Source organism: Peromyscus eremicus, chromosome 22, assembly GCF_949786415.1.
Source record: "Peromyscus eremicus chromosome 22, PerEre_H2_v1, whole genome shotgun sequence".
NCBI classification, from domain to species: domain Eukaryota; kingdom Metazoa; phylum Chordata; class Mammalia; order Rodentia; family Cricetidae; genus Peromyscus; species Peromyscus eremicus.
The window spans coordinates 9862137-9881939 of NC_081437.1; the positions used below are offsets into that span (position 1 = coordinate 9862137).

At 39.4% G+C, this 19803-nt stretch overlaps 1 protein-coding gene across 1 annotated transcript in view; it reads left to right on the top strand.

Moving 5' to 3' along the window:
• Lrpprc (leucine rich pentatricopeptide repeat containing) overlaps positions 1-19803 on the top strand; it is an 87621-nt gene that overhangs the window by 26009 nt on the left and 41809 nt on the right. Inside the window, exons 13-23 of the mRNA XM_059248409.1 lie at positions 1542-1635; positions 5309-5375; positions 12209-12236; positions 14002-14050; positions 15084-15190; positions 15403-15480; positions 15824-15868; positions 16171-16284; positions 17247-17377; positions 18068-18153; positions 19503-19707. Of these exons, the coding sequence (XP_059104392.1) occupies positions 1542-1635; positions 5309-5375; positions 12209-12236; positions 14002-14050; positions 15084-15190; positions 15403-15480; positions 15824-15868; positions 16171-16284; positions 17247-17377; positions 18068-18153; positions 19503-19707 (1004 nt within the window). The remainder of the gene's footprint in view (positions 1-1541; positions 1636-5308; positions 5376-12208; positions 12237-14001; positions 14051-15083; positions 15191-15402; positions 15481-15823; positions 15869-16170; positions 16285-17246; positions 17378-18067; positions 18154-19502; positions 19708-19803) is intronic.

Sequence of the window (19803 nt, forward strand, 5' to 3'; positions counted from 1 at the left end):
GGTGTTTTATGCTGTGCTAGGGTCCGAGTCCAGGACTGGTGTCTGTCAGGAGATAACTGCCAAATGAGCTCCGTTCCCCAGCTCTCTGCTCTAGTTCCCAAAAGAAGCTATTGACCTCGTGCTGTATGTGCTTACATTAGAAATGACTGGTAAACAGTGACTTTCTGCACACTTCATTCTTTGTAGAAGTACAGCCCCAGGTTCCACTGCTGTCTTGTGACTTGTTTTTTCAGAACTGTTGAACTCTTAGGAGAAAATTAGACCTAAATTGTGAACTTGTGTGAATCTTGATTACACTCATTCTTATTTCCATTAATTAAGCATTATTGGCTCAGAATCAGCCATACTATTAAATGTTTAATAGACCTTATGGTATTACTGTGATGTTTAATACTTAGCTACACATTAAAAATCATTTTTATCAGTCTAAGATTATGACAATATTATATTTCATTCATTAATACGTGGAGACTACTAGTCATTTGGTAAGTCTGTATAACTCATCCACAGATACTTCCTTGAGATAGTCTTGTATTTTAGATGATTATTTTTCTTAACATTTTCCTTTTGTATGTGAGTATACTTAAGAAATCTCTTTGAAAAAGTGGGTATCCTATAGCAATATGTAACTCTACAAATCATTTTAATGCTTGTGTGATATTTTATTTTATAGATGTCATTTACTTTTATTCTTTGCCTTTTATTGTCTGGGTGGTTGTAATATTGTACTATATAAAGACATTTGAGCTAAATTTTGGTTTGTATACATTATTTAATGTTGAGATGTGAGAAATATTTAGAGTTAAATAAATTTGATTTTTACCGTATGTGTCAAAATACCATTTTAAGCCGGGCGGTGGTGGCGCACGCCTTTAATCCCAGCACTCGGGAGGCAGAGCCAGGTGGATTTCTGTGAGTTCGAGGCCAGCCTGGGCTACCAAGTGAGTTCCAGGAAAAGGCGCAAAGCTACACAGAGAAACCCTGTCTCGAAAAAAAACAAAAAAACAAAACAAAACAAAACAAAAAATACCATTTTAGTGGGACTGGAGAGATGGCTCGGGTTAAGAGCAGTAAGGAGCCAGTTTGATTCAGTCCCCACAATCATCTGTAACTCCAGTTCCAGCAGATCTGACACCCTCTTCTGGGCCGCCACAGGCACCAGGCATGCCTCTTATGCACAGACATTCATGCAAGCAAAAAAAATCCATAAACATAAAGTGAAAATATGTATTTCTTTTAAACTACCATTTTAGTTTTGTCTTGAAGCTTTGTTAATGAGAGGATTGTCATGAGTAGTACACATGAGAACAGATCGTCTGTCTTGATAGTACTTACTGGGGTGTTGGCCCCTAGCATCAAGTTTCTTTTTGCTAAGACTTGGTTACTCAGCTATATATAGTTTTAGGAGATTATCTTTGAAAAAGATAATAGATTGTCTTGGTACATGGTGATAAACATATTTGAAAGGTAGGAAATTAGAATGGCATATCAAAATATTGTTAGCTGAAGGACATTGCCATTGATGTATGCTTTGTCCCCAGGAAAATGAATGTCTACTTACAAGTAATAAATTTGCTCAAGCTGAAGTGAGAAATGAAGCAATAAATGGGAACCTACGGAACATTTTGTCCTTTTGTAAGTATTCCACATAAGTAGACGGAGTGCTGATTGATTTCAGTTGCTGTTGAGAACATGTACGTGATACTTCGTACAGTGTGAGCAAGAATGGTTCCAACTTGTGTTACGGTCCTACGGAGAACCCAGTGTGTGGCTTGAATTTGAACTTTGGAAGTCATTTTAAAGTTGGAAGGAGCTTGAAGATGCCATGGTGTTAGAGTGGTCGTTGGGCATGTGCTAGCCTGAAGACTGGGTCCTGTTTGTCATTTATGAGCTTGTAGGTGACATGGAAGAAATCAGCATCTGCTCGTTTCAGTTTTCTGAAATTGAGGTGACACAGCCTGTTGTGTGGAGATTATGGAAATCTAGTGAGGCATCTGGTACGCTGTTCCCGGGTTTGGCTAACAAAAAGCACAGCCAATGCTTGCTGAGCATTTAAAAGTGACAGTTGCTTGTAGTGCACCTCACACCAAGTCAGATCCATTGACAGAAAGGCACAGTGAGGGTGCATGATTGGATCAAGGTGTTCTTTGAGCTGGAAGCAAAATCTGCTTTTAACTTGGTTGTTTTCAACATATTTTAATTTGATTTATTTTTATTTTATATGAATTGGTGCTTTGCCTGCATATGTGTCTGTATGAGGTGTCAGATCCTTTGGAACTGAAGTTATAGTTGTGAGCTTCCATGCGGATGCTGGGAATTGAACCCAGGTCCTCTGGAAGGGCAGCCTGTGCTCTTAACTGCTGAGCCATCTCTCCAGCACCTAATAAATATTCTCTCTCTCTCTCTCTCTCTCTCTCTCTCTCTCTCTCTCTCTCTCTCTCTCTCTCTTTCTCTCTCTCTCTCTCTCTCTCTCAAAGACAGGGTTTCTCTCTGTAGCCCTGGCTACCCTGGCACTCGCTCTGTAGACCAGGATGGCCTCAAACCCAGAGATCTACCTGCCTCTGTCTCCCAAATGCTGGATTAAAATTGAGCACCATCTCTTGGCTTTTTTTTTTAATGAATAAATGTTTCTTTTCTTTTCTTTTTTTTTTAAAGATTTATTTATTTATTAGGTATACAGCATGTATGACTGCAGGCCAGAAGAGGGCACCAGATCTCATTACAGATGGTTGTGAGCCACCATGTGGTTGCTGGGAATTGAACTCAGGACCTCTGGAAGAGCAGTCAGTGCTCTTAACCTCTGAGCCATCTCTCCAGCCCCCAAATAAATGTTTCTTAAAGTTTTTGTTTTTTTAACATGTCCATGATATTATTTGTCAGGCATTCAGATTGTGGAAAAACATTTAAAACTAAAATGTAGCAGGCTTTTGTTAGTTTATTTCGCAAGTTTTGTGAGACAGAGTCTCACTGTGTAGCCCTGGCTCACTTAGAACTTGCTGTGTAGACCAGTTGGTCTTAAACTCACAGATTTGCTCTCATCTCTTGCCTCCCAAGTTCTGGGATTAGAGGTGTACCACCATGCCTGTTACACAGCAGTTTTGATCTTCTTAAAGTGTTAAAAGTTAAAGTTTGATTGATGTATATTTAGATCGTATAGGTCAAAGCTTTGTAAAAGCAGATTATTAGCACATGCTGCGCTTATAATAGTCCATCAACTAAAACTAGCTAATGTTGGTAGGGTGAGGCCCAGCACCCAATGTTAAGTGATAGTCAGAGGTTTACCAAAGCTGGCTGCTCCGAGTATACTGAGTGTGCCTTCTACTGTATACATAACGTGTGGAGGGAGTTTCCATCCTGAGAAGATGAAACGGGAGCATTAGCAGAGGAGTGTGGCTGTGTACACCTGGGAGCTTGTCCCCCACTTTATCATCAGTCTCCAGATCTTCAGACTTGCTTGTTGCTAAGGGAACAAGATACTTCTTGTCAGCAGCCATCCAGCTTGCCTGGATGTTTCTGGCCACCTTTTTAAGGAAAAAACTTGACAGTATTCTTTGAAATACTCTTTTAAATACCATCAAATTTTTTTTAAAGATTTATTTTATTTTTTTTTTCTATGTACATTGGTGTTTTGCCTGCGTGTATGTCTGTGAAGGTGCCAGATCCCCTGGGATTGGAGTTAGAGGCAATTGGGAGCTGCCATGTGGGTGCTGGGAATTAAACCTGGGTCCTCTGAGAGGGCAGCCAGTGCTCTTAACCACTGAGCCATCTCTCCAGCCCCCAGATGTTTTTGTAAGAAGTTGTCTATTGAATTTTGAAAGGAGTTAAAGTTGAGACCAGAGAATCCTTGAGCTTCTTGACAGTCCGTCCCCCCCGTCTCCCCCCCCCCCCCGTTTCCCCCCACTTCCCGGAGTCAGAGGTCTTTGAAGAGCCATACTTGCTGGTGTCGGTCCTTGGCAGCTCTCAGGTGTGCACAGAGAATATCGAGTTGTGGGGAGGAAGAGATAGATGTGCTCTCTTGATCGAATTTGTGTAGGACGCGGTCTTCTTTGTAGGCATGACAAAACTCAAGGTTGTTTAGAGGCATGTGGTATGTCCATTTTCAAGTTTCTTGAGTAATTTCATCAAGGTCATATTGTACATGATTTTTAGATATTTTGAAGAAATATGTAAATGCTGTGAAATTAATAGAAAAACTTAAGCTCCTTGTCCAAGGGTTTTATAATTGGTTTAAAAGAGTTCCTGTGTGGAAGTAAAATTTTTATGTACGTTTGAGTGAGTTAAAACTAATAATGATTTTCTTTCTATGGCCTTTTATAAATTAAGCCAGGTATCTTATTCTTTATAAGCTGTGTTTCTCATTTGGGATTTGCCTCTATTCTTTCATCCCACTCATTCTGTCATTCAAAAGCCACTTTACATGGGGTGTAAAGACTCAATTAACTTGACCATTCCGTTATAATAGAGATTCCGAAAGTGCCAACAGCAACTAAATCATACCTCTATTTTTTTTTTTTTTTAAGCACTTTTTGTTTGTTTTTTGTTTTTTGAGACAGAGTTTCTCTGTGTTGCCCTGTGTTGCCCTGGCTGTCCTGGAACTCGATCTGTAGACCAGACTGGCCTTGAACTCATAGAGATCCACCTGCCTCTGCCTCTTAAGTGCTGTGCCACCACTACCCAGCCAAAGAGTTTTAGGGCAAGGTTTACATGAAAAATCAGGCTTAGTGATCAGCATTGAAACATTCCAGGTTGTGCACTATTAAATGCCAAGTGTGTAGCAGAGCAAGCGGGTACTCCGAGAAGTTAAAGAGCAGTGGGGGCTGGTGACGGAGCACGAGAAAGGGCTTGCCTGTTTTGTTGTGGTTAGCTGCTGCTCTTGTGTAAATGCAGACACTGGTCACGGTGGAAAAGGGACTGGTCCACCAGGACCCATCACAACTCCTAGAAAATAACGTTTGTTCATCTTCTGTAAGGATAAAAGTCATCTTTCTAATTTCCTTACTGTGCCACAGTGCCCAGTAACATACAGTTTCAGTAAGGTGAATTCAAGTAATTACTGTTTATATTAAGGAATAATTATGAATTCGCTACTTGATAAAAACAAAGCAAAAGGCTTTAAAGAGTTTTGTTACAAATACATGTGTTGCCTCATTAAGTAACTTTACATGAGCCGTTTTACTAATGTTTAAGTAATGTTTCCCAGTTGGAAGGGATAAAGTAGGTGAACCAGGTCGCCAGATGATGTGTAGCTCGGTGTGGGTCGTTTTGTTTGCTTGGCCTAGGGTGTTTTGACAGTCGCTTTCTTTTGCAGTGGAATCGAATGCAGTGCCCTTATCGTTTAGTTCTTTGAGACGCAGCCTAATTCTAGGCTTTCGGAGGTAAGATTACCAGCCTAAATGTTCTGTCATTGGACTGATTGCCCTTGTCTTTGTGATCTCTTGATGATGGGAACTCCTTTTGAGACAAGCGCTTACTCTGAGTTGAATTAGGTTTGGACAGCCTCTCTGTTACCTTTTCTGAGAAATACACAGAAGAACAAGCGATGTGCATGCATATTCAGATTACTGTTTGAGCATTCAATTGTAATGACTGTATTCCGTATGTGCTAGTACTCTTACATGTTCAAGGAAACTGAGTGAGTTTTCCTGAGTGTTACCGTTTTCTGTCGCTACACTGAGATACCAACGCAGGCGAACAGAACAGAGAAAGAAGAGTTTTTGTTGGTATGGACCTGGCGCGGGCTTTCTTGCCTGAAGCACACGGTGACACATCACATCGTGATGAGAACAAGTGAGAGGGAGTGATCATGTCCTACAGCAGAAAGCCACAGAGCAACTGAGGGTTTGCCCTTACTCACTTTAACAACCTGTTCTGGGAAAAGGCTCCGTTGTTCCAGGAGAACTGCGTATCCCCTTCCCAGGACAGCTGCAAGGACTGTGAGGTCTCCCCTCAGGCCACAGTGAGAAAGAGCCAAGTGTCCATCATGTGGACCCTTGGGAAGAAACTTAAACCATACCTTAGTACCCTCAAATTTTGTTATTTTTTAGGTAGTCACATACACACCTCAAAAAAAAAAAAAAAAAAATCCAAAGAATAGTGGTTCTTTGCCTGCCTGCCTATTCCGTATTTCACAGGTTACAAGTGCGGCTGACTTGCTTTCTTCTGTTCTTGCTGTGCGCATAGATACACAGGTGCTTCTGTTTTGCTAACTGCTCTAAGTTGTAGACATCACAGCACTGGATGTTGCAGCATGTATTTTTTTACCCTAAGGTGAAGTATATTGTCACCTGGTTGACATAAGTCTGTGCTCAAATGTTCCCGTTTGAAATTGATCCAGTGTGATTACTCAGTGTACAGATGCACTTGCTGCCAGGCCTGGTTATCTGAGTTTAGTCTCCAGGTCCCACATGGGAGAAGGAGAGAACCCAATCTGTCCTCTGACTCCCCCCGCCCCCTCGCATTCATGTTCAAAGCTGGGTGTGGTGGCTGCCACTGTACCCCCTATGCTTCTGAGGTGACACACAAATCCCCAAAGCTCATGGGCTGGCCAGCCTAGCCCAGTCAATGAGCTCCGGGTTCAGTGAGAAACCTTATCTCATAAAATATGCTGGGAAGGTGACTGAAGAATATTCCTGAAGTGGCCTCTGGCCACTACACACATCTTTGTGTGCACCCATTTGCACTTGCACAAATAAGTGCATACCTACCACGCACACACTTAAAAAACAAAAGATCAATCTGAAAAAGTGAGATGGCTCAGTGGGTAAAAGCACTGGGAATCCTGGTGGCCTGAGTTCAGTCCCTGGAACCAACAAGTCCATAGGAGTTGTTCTTTGACCTCCCCATAATGCCCACCTGCACATCTACACATCTATAGAGTGATGTTAGGATGTCAGATGTTTCAGAGCATAGGCTATAGTTGAACAGATAGAACTGCAATAGAACCAGGTTTTTAAGAAGTAACTCATACTGTGTTAATAAATTAATTGTAATGACATTAACGTTGTCCTTGATGAAACTTCAAAGTTACAGATATTTCTTTTGATTTCAGTATTTTTGTCAGTATATATTTCCAAATTCCAGACTTGTGGAAGTACTTGGACCATAAAGCTAAGGCCATCTGATGGGGACAGATTCCTAAAGGGTTCTAGGGCAGTGGACTGAAGTCTCGGAGCTCCTGCTGCAACTGTTTAATGTGTCACTATTAAAGGCTTTGCTATCAGTGGCTTGTGGTAGATACAGTAAAATTTTAGGTTGGAGTAGCATTATCTATAAGAGTATGGGTGTTAAGCCGGGTGGTGGTGGCGCACGCCTTTAATCCCAGCACTCGGGAAGCAGAGCCAGGCGGATCTCTGTGAGTTCGAGGCCAGCCTGGGCTATCAAGTGAGTTCCAGGAAAGGCGCAAAGCTACACAGAGAAACCCTGTCTCGAAAAACCAAAAAAAAAAAAAAAAAAAAAAAAAAAAAGTGGGTGTTGTTAGAGGCATTTGTAACTTGGGGTCATTTTTTCCCCTTCCACTTCACCCCAAAACTAACAAAAACTCAAAACTATACTAGAGTAATTACAGTCCTTTACGTCAGCATTAATATAGCCAAGTCTTCTATTTGTTGTCAAAGTGAATAGTAGCATATTTTACAATCTCTCAGAACATTCCATATAGGAGTCAAGCCACCTGTTGTGTGTGCTTTTGAGTGTCGTGTTGTATGTGAGCAAATTTAGGATTGTTTTCAGTGACTGGGACGAAACAACATGACTTGACGTTGGCTTATAAGTGGATCAGCCATGCTCTTGCCGATAGGGTCCTTGTTATCATAGGAAGTACCTCACACTCACTAAACATGAAGGCTCATCAGAAGTGACTTAGTCCCCAAAGAAAGTTAATCAGAAGCCCAGGAAATTACACATCTAAGTCACTTTAGATAAGCCCACAGGAAATTTGGATACACATCTTATTATTATGCAACTTTAGTAAACCTTCTTAGTAGTTATAGTAGGCCCAGGGCCTAAGTGGGCAGTTGTTCCTAGCATGTTTAGGCAGTAAGGTATTTGGCTCAGATTTTCTTAAGTTTCTTTTGTTGTTGTAAAATACCATGACAAAAGCAACTCTGCCTTTCAGAGAGTTTATTTCAGTCCATCGTGAAGAGATCTCAAGCAGCATCTTGGAGCAGGAAGTGAAGCAGAGGTCATGGAGAATGCCATTTACTGACTTGCTTCCCATGATTTGCTCAGGGGTGGTACCACCCACAGTGAGCTGGGCTCTTTCCTATCAGTCATCAGTCAAAAAAAAAAAAAAAGTCCACAGTTTGCCTGTGGGCCAGTCTGATGACATTTTCTCATCTGTTTCTCAATTGGGTTTCTTCCTTCTTAGAGGACCCTGTCTTGTGTCAAGTTGTCAAAAATCTAACCAACGTACTTTCTTTTTTTAAGTATATCATTATTACTGGGTAGGGGACAGTGCATGTGTAGAGTTCAGAGGAGTTGGCTTTTCTCCTTTCACTGAGTTCTGAGGATCAAACGTGGGTTCCAGGCTTGTAAGCCCCCTTACCTGCTAGGCCCGTTCAGTTGTTCTTGTCTCTATTTCCTGCCCCTCACGTCAAGTCTTCTGAAGCCCATGCTGGCCGTAAGCTTGCTGTGCAGTTGAGAATGGCCTGGAACTGTGATCCTTCTCCTTCTTAGCTGCACAACCCTCCCAGTTGATGTGGGCTGCCAGCTGAGATACTTTGCCAGCCCTATCACATGACCACTTTGAAAAACATCACTTTCTCCTATCTTTGGAGAGTAGTGTTCAGTCAGAAGCTCCCGAAATGGTTGTTCAAAGGTGCCTGTACTGACCATGCCTGCTTCGAGGACACAACTTATTTACCCAGCAACATTCTATCTGGACCTTGTTAGACCAGTGAGGGAACAGTAAATACTTTAAACATGCTGTCTTTTTAAAACAAAAACACCAGAATTGATGTGTGTGTGTGTCTGTATATAGTGTCCCATTTTATAAATTGTTTAATAACATGCGTAGGCAAAGACACTTAAGTTTAAGTCATTTAAGTGGAATACTGCTTCATGACTATTAGGAAATTTTTTATTATAAATTTCCTTTAAAATAAAGTTATATAAAATGTATTTTGTGGCCTCAGAACATAGCTCAGTTGGTAGATTAAAGCATGCATGTTTCCCTGGGTTCAGTCCCCAGCACCGCTGAAATGGAGCAAGATGACCTGTGCCTGTGACCTCAGCACTCTGCAAGTGGAGGCAGGAAAACCAGGAGTTCAACACAGCCTCAGCACCATAATGAACTTGGGCTATGGGATCCTGCCTTCAAATAAGGAAATAAACCACGTTTGAAGTTGAGTTTTCTATCAAATCTAGGATGAAGTTGTGTGTAGAAAGTGTAAGACATTGCTTTACTTTTATCAACAATAGAACAAAGGTTTCGTGAACAAGCAGAAAGTGTCCCTTGACTGTATAATTGAAAATACTCCGAAGTGTTGAGCCGTTGCCAGGATGCAGATACGGCAACGAAGCCAGCACAGACGTGGCTGGGGACAGTAGCATGTTTCAGAGGTGTTGGAGAACTGGCTAGGTGGCAGGCCAGCGTTTCTTACAGAAGAGCTCTATGGTGAAGAGGGGTTTTCTGACTTGTTGGCAACAATCTGAACTTGGCATTTAAAAGTCTGTGTTGTTAGGGATAGCTGCCTGCCATATATTGAAAGGAAAGATCAGGTTTTGGAACCTAAAGCATTTAAGACCAACATTAGTCCCACTGGAGTCTTCAAGTTAATGCCAGATCTTCAAGTCCTTTGTGTAAAAAGTTGGTGTCGGTGATATCTTGACCTCACCAGAACTGAGAGGTGGAATGAGATGTTTGCTCCTAACTACTTCCTAATTGCTATAGAAAATGAAACAATGTGCCTCACTGCTACTCCTCTTGGCCATGAGAAAGTCTGTATCTGTTCTAGCTCCCTTTCTGTTTTTACCATATAAACTCGAAGGAGGAACTGGTGGACAGCTGTGAGCAGCGCTGGCTGGAACCCAGAGCAGCATGTCATTGTCACCCAGCCATTTCTGACTCCTTAACTCCAGTAACAGAAGCAAAGTCCATTTTCCCTCTAGAAAAAGCTTGCTTAAAACCTGCAGTCAGTCCTCAACAGAAATGGTGCCAGTGTGTTTTTCAAACCCAAATTCTACCTTCTCAGAAACTTATTTTCTCTATAGACAGAAAAGAAGCAAGAATTATTCGTTAATTTATTATACAGCGAGCGTGCCAAGATTCATACATAGCCATCTTATCTGGGTTCAGAATGAGTCCAGTGTTTTATTAGTTGTGAGGACTTGGGAAATTTCTATTGTACTTGTTAATGTGAGTTGTATACATTGTTATACATTCAGAGGAGTATCTCAAAATTGAATCACCATATAAAACAAACACACACCTGTGCCCTACAGAATGTCCATGGTTCTGTAAGTTCCTCTACATATCCTTCCTCATTTCCATGTCTTCCTGAAGCTCCCTGCTGTCCTGACATTGATGGAAGCCCTTCCCCTGAGTTTCTCTACCATTGTGCCATTTTATATATTCTCAACAATATGTACTTAATTTTGAATGACTAAACAGAAGCCTGGTCATATGGAGAAAGCAGTAGTCTCCCTGGAGACTCATGTGAACAGTCTCTGGGCAGGTCAGGCTTCTGCTTTTCTAAAAGTCTGTAAGCCTCTTCCAGGGAAGTCAGTAGGGAAGGTCAGAGGTTAGTCCTGAGACGCATAGGGATCAGTATATTTGGGGAACCTGTGACTAAATATAGGCTCACTATGGCCTCCCTCCTACATTTAAGAAAATGCTTCCATGGATGTTGTCATCAACTTCAAGTGCAGGGCATGGAGAGGTAAGGAAGTGTGATACCAGTTCATGATCGATGAATAATTAGATGCATCAGTACCTTACGCTAAAAAGATGTATAGGTGCCTGGTGCTGGTGGCCTGTGGTGTAGACCCATTATGTGCCCTGCACATTGGTCTTCCCTCCCCCTGGATGACCTTCATCTTGGAGGTTCTCTCTGTTTGTCCACGTTGGATCACTGCAGCCACACCCGATGTTTTTTTTCTTTATTCGTGTTTAGTAGAGGCTATCCTTTAGTACCTCCCTGCAAAGCAGACCTTCTTAACACTGTAAAATGACCACAGAAGCACTGTCGTCTTCCCTTTGAACTGGATATGTACTGCTCTGGACACTTGAGAACAAGCTCAGCAGTCGTGGGGAGTCAACACTCATTGGCTGACCTGCTTTGAAAATGGTGTTTCATTTAAATAGGCCATATTTGACTCTTGTTTTTTTCTTTCTTTCATTGAATTGTTTTCAGATTTTTATAATACAGAGCATCCATCTATATTATACTCCAGCATTTAGTATTTTGTCTTGTCATTTTTACTGCCTCTACATGTGTTTGTGTGTATGAGAAATAGATCTATATGAGATGGACGTTTTCAGAGTTCTTAGAGCTTAATTAGCACTATGACCCTCTATCATTCCATATTTCAGCATGTAATCAAAAAGGACAATCTTATGTAACCTCAGCACAGTTAACAAATTTAGGAAGTTAAACATTGCTGGGCTATTTTTAGCTAACATAGTTTATGTCCTTTTCCATATTTCATATTTCATCCCCTTTTGTACAAAGTCCAGTTCAGGGATAGCTGTTAGTTGCCCTCTATTTTCAATTTTCTCTATTCTGGAATAACTTTGTCTTTTACGACACTAGCAGTTTTTACAGAATGTACTTCATAGCAGTCAGTGGTTCCCCCGTTAAGCTTCTGGGTGTGTTGTCCTGCTAGATTGCCTTTACAGGGAGTTACGTCCACAGGCATAGATATCCATTAGTACCCCAGGAGTGATGTTACTCTTGATCACTCAGTCAAGGTAGTTGCTGTTTTCCCCTTTGCAAGTAAGTCAGATACTTGGGGTACATGCAAATAAACATTCCTTTCAGACTTGGACCCCAACATGTAGAGGTGGCTTTTTAATGGTTCCTTCCTATCCAAGCCAAAGTTTATTTTGAAAATTTTAAAATTTCTTTCCTTGAATAATTCAATTTGATATTTATTTACTTGTTAAAGCAGTGGTTTTTATATATTACATAATATAATTACTGATATATTTTGATTTAAAATACTTTTTGAACCTCTGAGCTTATTTTTAATCCTTTGCTGCCCTCTGCAGGTCTATGGATGTAGATCTTTGGAGCAAGGTAAGTATTCCTAATACTGCAAACCATAATGTGATGCATGAAAAGCCATCAAGAGCAAGTTTTAATAGCTTCACACATTTCTGATATATTACTACAAACTAATGGATTAAAAGTTTTGATATTGGTAGTTTTAAAACAGCAGAAAAAATGTTATTCAAGTAGTCTTTGACTTAATCTTAAATTCTTACTAAGATTTTCATCTTTCAAAACAAAACTTCTAAAATTATTGTGGTGGCATTTGAATGTACAGGCTTAATAAGTTTTTGGGTGGTGCTTCACATTTCCTGAGTGAGTGTTCATTCACTGAGCTCATCTCTAGCCCCGTTTTTTGGATTCATCCATGTGTATCTGTTTATATGTATTCCTATATGTAATGGTACGTAGACCAACCTACTGCCTTTGAAAGAGGTCAGCTGGTTTGTGTGCCAGAACAGTTCATGATTTCTTGAAAAATTTCAGCCCAAGAAGATCAGAATACAAACTCAAATTCACAGTTTAAATTTGTTGTGTTTTATGTTTGGTTCCAAGGTTGAACACAAGGCCTTACATACGCTAGGCAAATCAGACCCAAGTATTTTTTTTTTTTAAATGTAGTTTGAATCAGTTCTCTATCTAGTTTTACTACAGCTGCCATTCCGACTTTATACTTAATTTAGTATATAGTTGGGTTGTATGTAGAAACAGTTCATTGATCAAGGAGACTTCATTGGTTTATTAAATGGGTGTTCAAATTTGTTACTAAATGCTACGCCTGTCTCACCTTTGTGCAGCTCAGTTTCTGTAGAATTTACTAGTAGTCTTTGTGTGTGTTGCTTAGTAGACAGCCTGTAGAAGGCTGCTTTTCTTTTGAATCTTACCTACCCTCTGGATTGCCATTAAGTGAAGCATTTCATGGTGGCATAGGATCAGTTTTGTCCACTTTTCCGTCTCAGCCAACAGATGATACAAGTAACTGAAGTTTGGCTTTTATTAACACTAATTATGTATGCCAGGATAAGCTCAGCTGTAGACTTCACATGCTAGTCCTGACTCTTATCGTTTTGGACAACTACTGTATGCTTCTGTTGTCTTCAGCCTGAAGATTTGTAGGTTCAAATAGGGTTACAAGTCAGTACCATAGGTCTATATTAATTTTGATTATAAAGTGTATTCTTGGATTTTTTAAGTTAAAAATTGGTCATAGCATTAATGCTGAAAAATTAATTTGTGTATGGTTTTAGTGTTGGTGAGTTGAATTGATAAGAATCTGAATTCAAACACATTTGAGTCTTTGACTCATATTTTAAACTCATTAAGTGAATGAAAAAAATGTCACTGAGAAATAAAAAGTACATATTATTTTCTGGTCCAGCACATTTTACTTACTATTTCCCTGGTATTTCATTCAAAAGGGGGACACTTGATCCAGTTTGAGTGGACTATAAACACTAATAAGAAATAATGCTTTACAGTCCCGGGAGATTTTCTGGTTAGCAGAATAACTTTTGAGTATTTAAATTCAAATTTAAACATCACTTTAGCGCCTTTCTTTGTGATGTTTCCTAAAATACTGCAGTTTTCCTTCGTGTGTTTTTTTGTTGGTTTTAGAAGACAAACCTATTATTTAAAAGCCAAATGATCTCTGTGGTGGGGTGGGTGGGATTACTGTGACACAGAATAATGCCTCATTGGGGACAGACTTTATTATTTCAAGAATTCAATCTCATATTGTATTTGTTTTTATTTGCTCCTCTTGCTGCAATGCATGGATTTTCTGTCTTACCAGATAACAGAACTGTTGTACAAGAGTGGACGTTACTGCCGAGAGCCTCCAGGTAGCGTTTCTATTTAGATGACTGTAACTTACCCACAAACCTGTTCTTCTGTGTAATGATGGGCTAGAAGGATTACAGCAGTAATTACTCTTGATTTTGAAAGTGAAATCTGAAAACACTTAATTCTAATGATCTGTATCAATGCCTACATTTTGAGATCTCTAAGTTGTATGATTTTATTATTTTTTTAAAAGACAAAATGTGGAGCCTTTGAGGTATACAGCAGTGTTCCTGATAGCATCTGTGGAGATAGGTCTAGAAGCCAGTGAGTCTCAGTGTCTGTATGATTTCAGCTTTTTGCAGGTGTGGTTAACTTTATACATAAAGTAGGAAAAAGTCTTGGATTTTTCACTTAAATATAACTTATTATCTAAAAGATATAATTCAGGCATTTAATGAAGTCAGGACTGTATAGTTTTCTATAAGAAAGTACCCTTCTTGAAAGTTCAAACCTCCTCTTCTAGGCATTAACACATGGCCCTATGAATTTTATGCTTGAATGCATAAGAAAATTACTGTTGTTACAAAACATCTTTGTTAATCTTGGTTTTTCATTGGCTAATAGGCAGGTCTCCGTGGGATTACTGTATCTGCTCATTAACAGTATTTTAACTTTCTATGCTCAGTATTTATCAATCATTTCTAATTTTCAAAATATTGTCCACAAAAAATTAGTACAGAAATATGTGAAGACATTTCTTTATACTCACTACCTGTGCTTTGGACAGGAGAGGGGTGAAGCCTTGGGCAGGGCCGCTTCTGTCACAGAGTGGTGGAGAAAATAGATTGAAGTAAGACTCTGTACTGCAAAGCTGTCACTCGGCTGAAAATAATTAATATTCCTTTCACTCACCAGTTAGATATGTGCTCCCAAACCACATAATCTCTATGCCTCAGTGATCATTGTTGCCATTTCAGAGCCTCTCATCAGGGTGACATCTCACACCAAAATGATTTCTTATAAATTAATCTTGATAACATGACAGTCGCAGTAATTTTAGTAGAATGCTTTCTCTTGTTTTTTTTTCCACAGAAGCTGTTGGCTATTTTCTGTATAACTTGATTGACAGCATGGGTGACTCAGAGGTACAGGCCAAGGAGGAGCATTTGAGACAATACTTCCATCAGCTGAAGGAGATGGTACCATTTCATTTTTGCTATATAATGCCTGTCCTGCCTGACATGTATCTATTAGATTTGAAATTGCTGCTTTTAAGTACAACCAGACCACTTCTCAATGACATGCAAGAGTTAGAGACTTAAATTATGTCTGAAATAATTTCTCTTAGACAAATTTCAGTTTGGTTGTCTAAACTCAGTGTTTTCTTTACCTCTCCCTTTCCTTCTCACAGAATGTTAAAGTTCCTGAAAACATCTACAGAGGCATTCGTAATTTGCTGGATAACTACCACGTTCCTGAATTGATTAAGGTGTGTGAGTGTAAGCAACCAACTTTATTAAATGCTTCATCTATATGCAGAGACTTATTAAAATCTCATTTAAGTTTAATTTGGAGGGACACAATTTTTTTTGTCCCAATAATAATAAAAATAAAGCTTTTATTGATTGTTAGTAGAAACTGTTTACATATTAAAGGGAACATCTAAAACATTAATTATAATGGTTAATGCAGTATGAATAGAATTTCTGCAGAATTTTAGAAAGATAGTATTAAAATGAGGCGAGGCTTGCAAAATTTGCCTTTGACATTCACTAACATTTTTTTTTTCCCTGTGTTTTCTAATTCTGTACTAATTTAAATCCCAATTTTAGGATGTTAAGGTGCTGGTTGACAAAGAGAAGGTAGATTCTCGAAAAGTAAGTAGTGTTTTATTTTGTTTTTTAAACTACATCTAATAAGAATTTCAAATAATATCCCTGTAAAATCATCTTGTATACCTCTGAGTTTTAAAACTATTCCTCACCTCAGAAAAACCAACAGGTCTAGGATATTAGTATAAAATCTTGGGAATCGTAAACCCCTGGAGTCCACTCCATCCACAGACCCCAAAATTAATATCCCTTGCAGCATTTATGACAATTAAGAAAGCCAGCTTAGAGGGAAAAAATGACTAGGGTTGTATTTTCTTTTCAAAGTAAACTTTTGTTTTTCCCTGTAGACTTCCCAGCTGACCTCCTCTGATTTGGAATCAACACTTGAAAACCTAAAAGCTAAAAATCAGCCTCTAGGAGACGTCCTGAAGCAGCTCCTCCTGCTGCTCTGCTCAGAAGAGGTACCATTACCAGTGCTCTCTTTCACATGTGCCCTTGGGGGGAAGATTCTACAGAGAATTCTACCACAGAAGTAAAACGCAATATCATGTTTATGATTTTTACACTTTATTGGTATGTGTCATACTTGAGAACAATGCAATTAAATGGAAGGTTAACTAATTTCGGCGACACCTTGAATGGCATGTTTTCGGGTTGCTGTAGTTTGTTTATGATAATCTACAAAGTGAATGATAGTAACAGCCGTGATAGGTTTATCATACATGCCAAATGTCCTTTCAAGCCATGGCTCCGGTCTCTCATATCCAGATTGTCAAGCAACTGATACATGCAGTAGTCATTTGCAAGTCAAATAGCATGAGGTTGTTAATGCAGGGATTGAAATTCCATTTTCCTGCTAGGAAAAAGCTTTCTGAGATAAAGGGTCTCTTGCCTTCTGCAGCAGGCATGCAGCTGTACTTTGTGTTCCTGGTAGGGTATCTGCAGTTGCTAGGGTAGTCTCGGGTTCAGTACTATTATTCATATGCCTGTGATTTTAGGGGAAAATACTGTGACTAACTTGGAGATGACATCGTGGCTCTGTTACATTCTAAAACAGATTTTGTCACATTCCTTGTATACTGAACTATTCTGAGGAACTTTTCAATTATGTGTATTTCCAAATCTGGAAATTAGACTGCTAGAGAAGTCTTGGGAAATACTATAATATTCTAATTTTTAAATACAAGCAAGAAATCTTTTAAGCCCTGCATATTTATAACTGGCTTGCATACATACGTATACACACACACACACACACACACACACACACACACACACACACCTTGGGCAGGGTTAAGGGTGTGAAACCATTTATTTTTAAAGTCCTGTTAGCTTTTCCTAAACTCTGAATACCACAACAAAAGCCATGATATTTTTACCTTTATATTATTTTCTTCTTTTTCACTAAATCCTTTTATTTTAGAATATGCAAAAAGCCCTTGAAGTGAAAGCAAAGTATGAGTCGGACATGGTTATTGGTGGCTATGCAGCTTTAATAAATGTGTGCTGTCGACATGATAATGCAGAAGATGCATTGAACTTGAAACAGGAATTGTAAGTACCCTGGCACTGAACAGGTCAGCCGGTGTCTGAAGTGCCCCTGATGGGTTGACTGTTAGTGACTTACATCATTTTTTACAATTCTTTTGTTGTCAGTGGTTTTTTGTTTGCTTGTTTTTGTTTTTTTAATTTTGTGCTAGAAAGTTTCTTTAGTTAATTTTGTCCTTCTTTCTTTGGGGTGTCACTTCCGTTCAGTAAAACCTTCTAGGTTTCCAAGCCAAGGAGTGGTGATGGTGACTTCTTACCGGCCGTAATGGTTCCCTTTCTATATCATGTACACAAAATTTTGTCGGTTCTCACGAATCTTTCGCTGTCCTTACTGAAAGGTTTATAATATGGAAACAAGTCCTTTTAGGTCCTTGTGTGTTTGCAGTGAAAGCTAGTGTCTTGTAGAGGGCTGTGAAGGCAAAGTGTGTCTTCATCTGTGTTTTCCTGTGTGGTGAGGCGGGGTGTGTGTGCGCGTGTGTGTGTGTGTGTGTGTGTGTGTGTGTGTGTGTGTGTGTGTGTTCCTGCGTTTTCACTTCTGCAATTAACTGTGGATTGAAACATGGTTTCAGTCATGTTATGTGTCAAGGCCAGTATCCTAACAATTCAGACTGTTTGATTAGCTTTTGGAAAGTAGTAAAATGAATATGACTATCCTTTTTTTAGTTAATTGACTTATAACTGTGGTTTATTTTATAGTGACCGCTTAGATCCTTCTGCTGTTCTTGACACTGCCAAGTATCTAGGCCTTGTAAAAGTGTTGGCAAAGCATGGCAAGCTCCAAGGTAAGCCCCCGGACATAGAGGAAAGATGCGATGCCAGTCCTTGCCACTGGAATAAAACGTGAATTGATATTAATGGTATATCATGTCCTACAAAGAGCTTGAACACTTTGCATACAAATTTGCATGTGAATCCGACCAGAGCTGCATGGACAGTGTAGGCCATTAGTTTTAATGGATTGGCAAGCTTGTCATTTACATTTGCACAGCTCAGTGCCTTTTGCATTTCTGCAGCTAGTTTTTATTAGCATTGCTGTTTGGATGGAGTTTGAAGATCATGACTTATGGCACAATTTGCTTAGATGCCTGCACTAATGGCTTTGTTTTTGCTTAAAGAGATCTGAAGGCTGAACATAAAACCTGTAAACATAACCTGGTAGATAAGAATCTGAACTGTGCAGTTTTGTCTTAACCCTTAATAACATTAACAAAATATATATTTTAGTTGAAAAAGCAAATTTGATTACATGGATGATTTGCATGCTCAAATTTCCTCGTTGAAAAATTTCTAAGCCTAATAATAATGATGAGTTACACTTGATAATCCAGTCTTCCTATTGCAGGTTCTTGGTGTGCCTATCAGCTTTGTATTGGAACTTCCTCCTTACATTTCCTCTCTTTGATTTTTGGAAGAGATGGAAGGGGAAATTACTTGATTTGAATATTGACATTTTTCCTAGGAAGCCTTTCTAACACAAATCAGCCTGCTTTTTTAAAAAAAAATCACTTTTTGTAAAGTGGTCAAAACATTTTGTCTGTAATAATTAAGAACAAACATTATAAAAATGCACTTATTTCATATCCTAAAATGTTTGTTTCTGCCTTCCTAATGAAGCTTAATGAATCTAATGTATTAACATGCAGTCTTTTGGAAAGCTTTCATTGGCTCTGCTTGGCTAATTAGTATCGACATAGCAAACAGGCCCTATCGGTATCAGACCATTAGTCTGGCTGTATATACAGTGTAAACACATCTTTATTATCTGGCCTCCTGACAAGCCATCTGCTGAAGAAACAATGGTGTGATTTAGCAGATGTTAGCTCTGAACGATAAAAGCATCCATTTAGGAGGATCTTACAGCTACAGGGCAGACCATGCAGGGCTATGTGGTGCAGAGTGGGCACACGGTCCCTATCTGTAATTTGTAGTCAAAGTTGCAGGGAAATGATAAAACCATGCTATTGTGGATTTATAATTGTAGTCTCGTTTAGAAATGCAAGTAGTAATTAACTTGAAATCGGCATTATACACTAGAATTTACATTCCTGCCGGGCTTGAAATGCTGTTTTAATAGCAGTTTGTTTTCCCTACATGAAATTACCTAAGGGTCTTTTGTGTTACTTCATTGTAGATGCGATTAACATTCTAAAGGAGATGAAAGAGAAGGGTGTTGTTATCAAAGATGCAACAGTGTCCTTTTTCCACATCCTAAATGGCGCAGCTTTAAGAGGTGAAATTGAAACAGTAAAACAGTTGCATGAAGCCATCGTGACTCTTGGGTTAGCACAGCCGTCCACCAGGATAAGCGTCCCATTGGTCACTGTGCACCTGGAAAAGTAAGTTCATTGAAGTGGGGATGTTGGATGTTGGAACTTCAAGAATGAGCCTCGTCATTTTGGGATTATGCTCTGCAAGTACTCTGGTGACTTGGA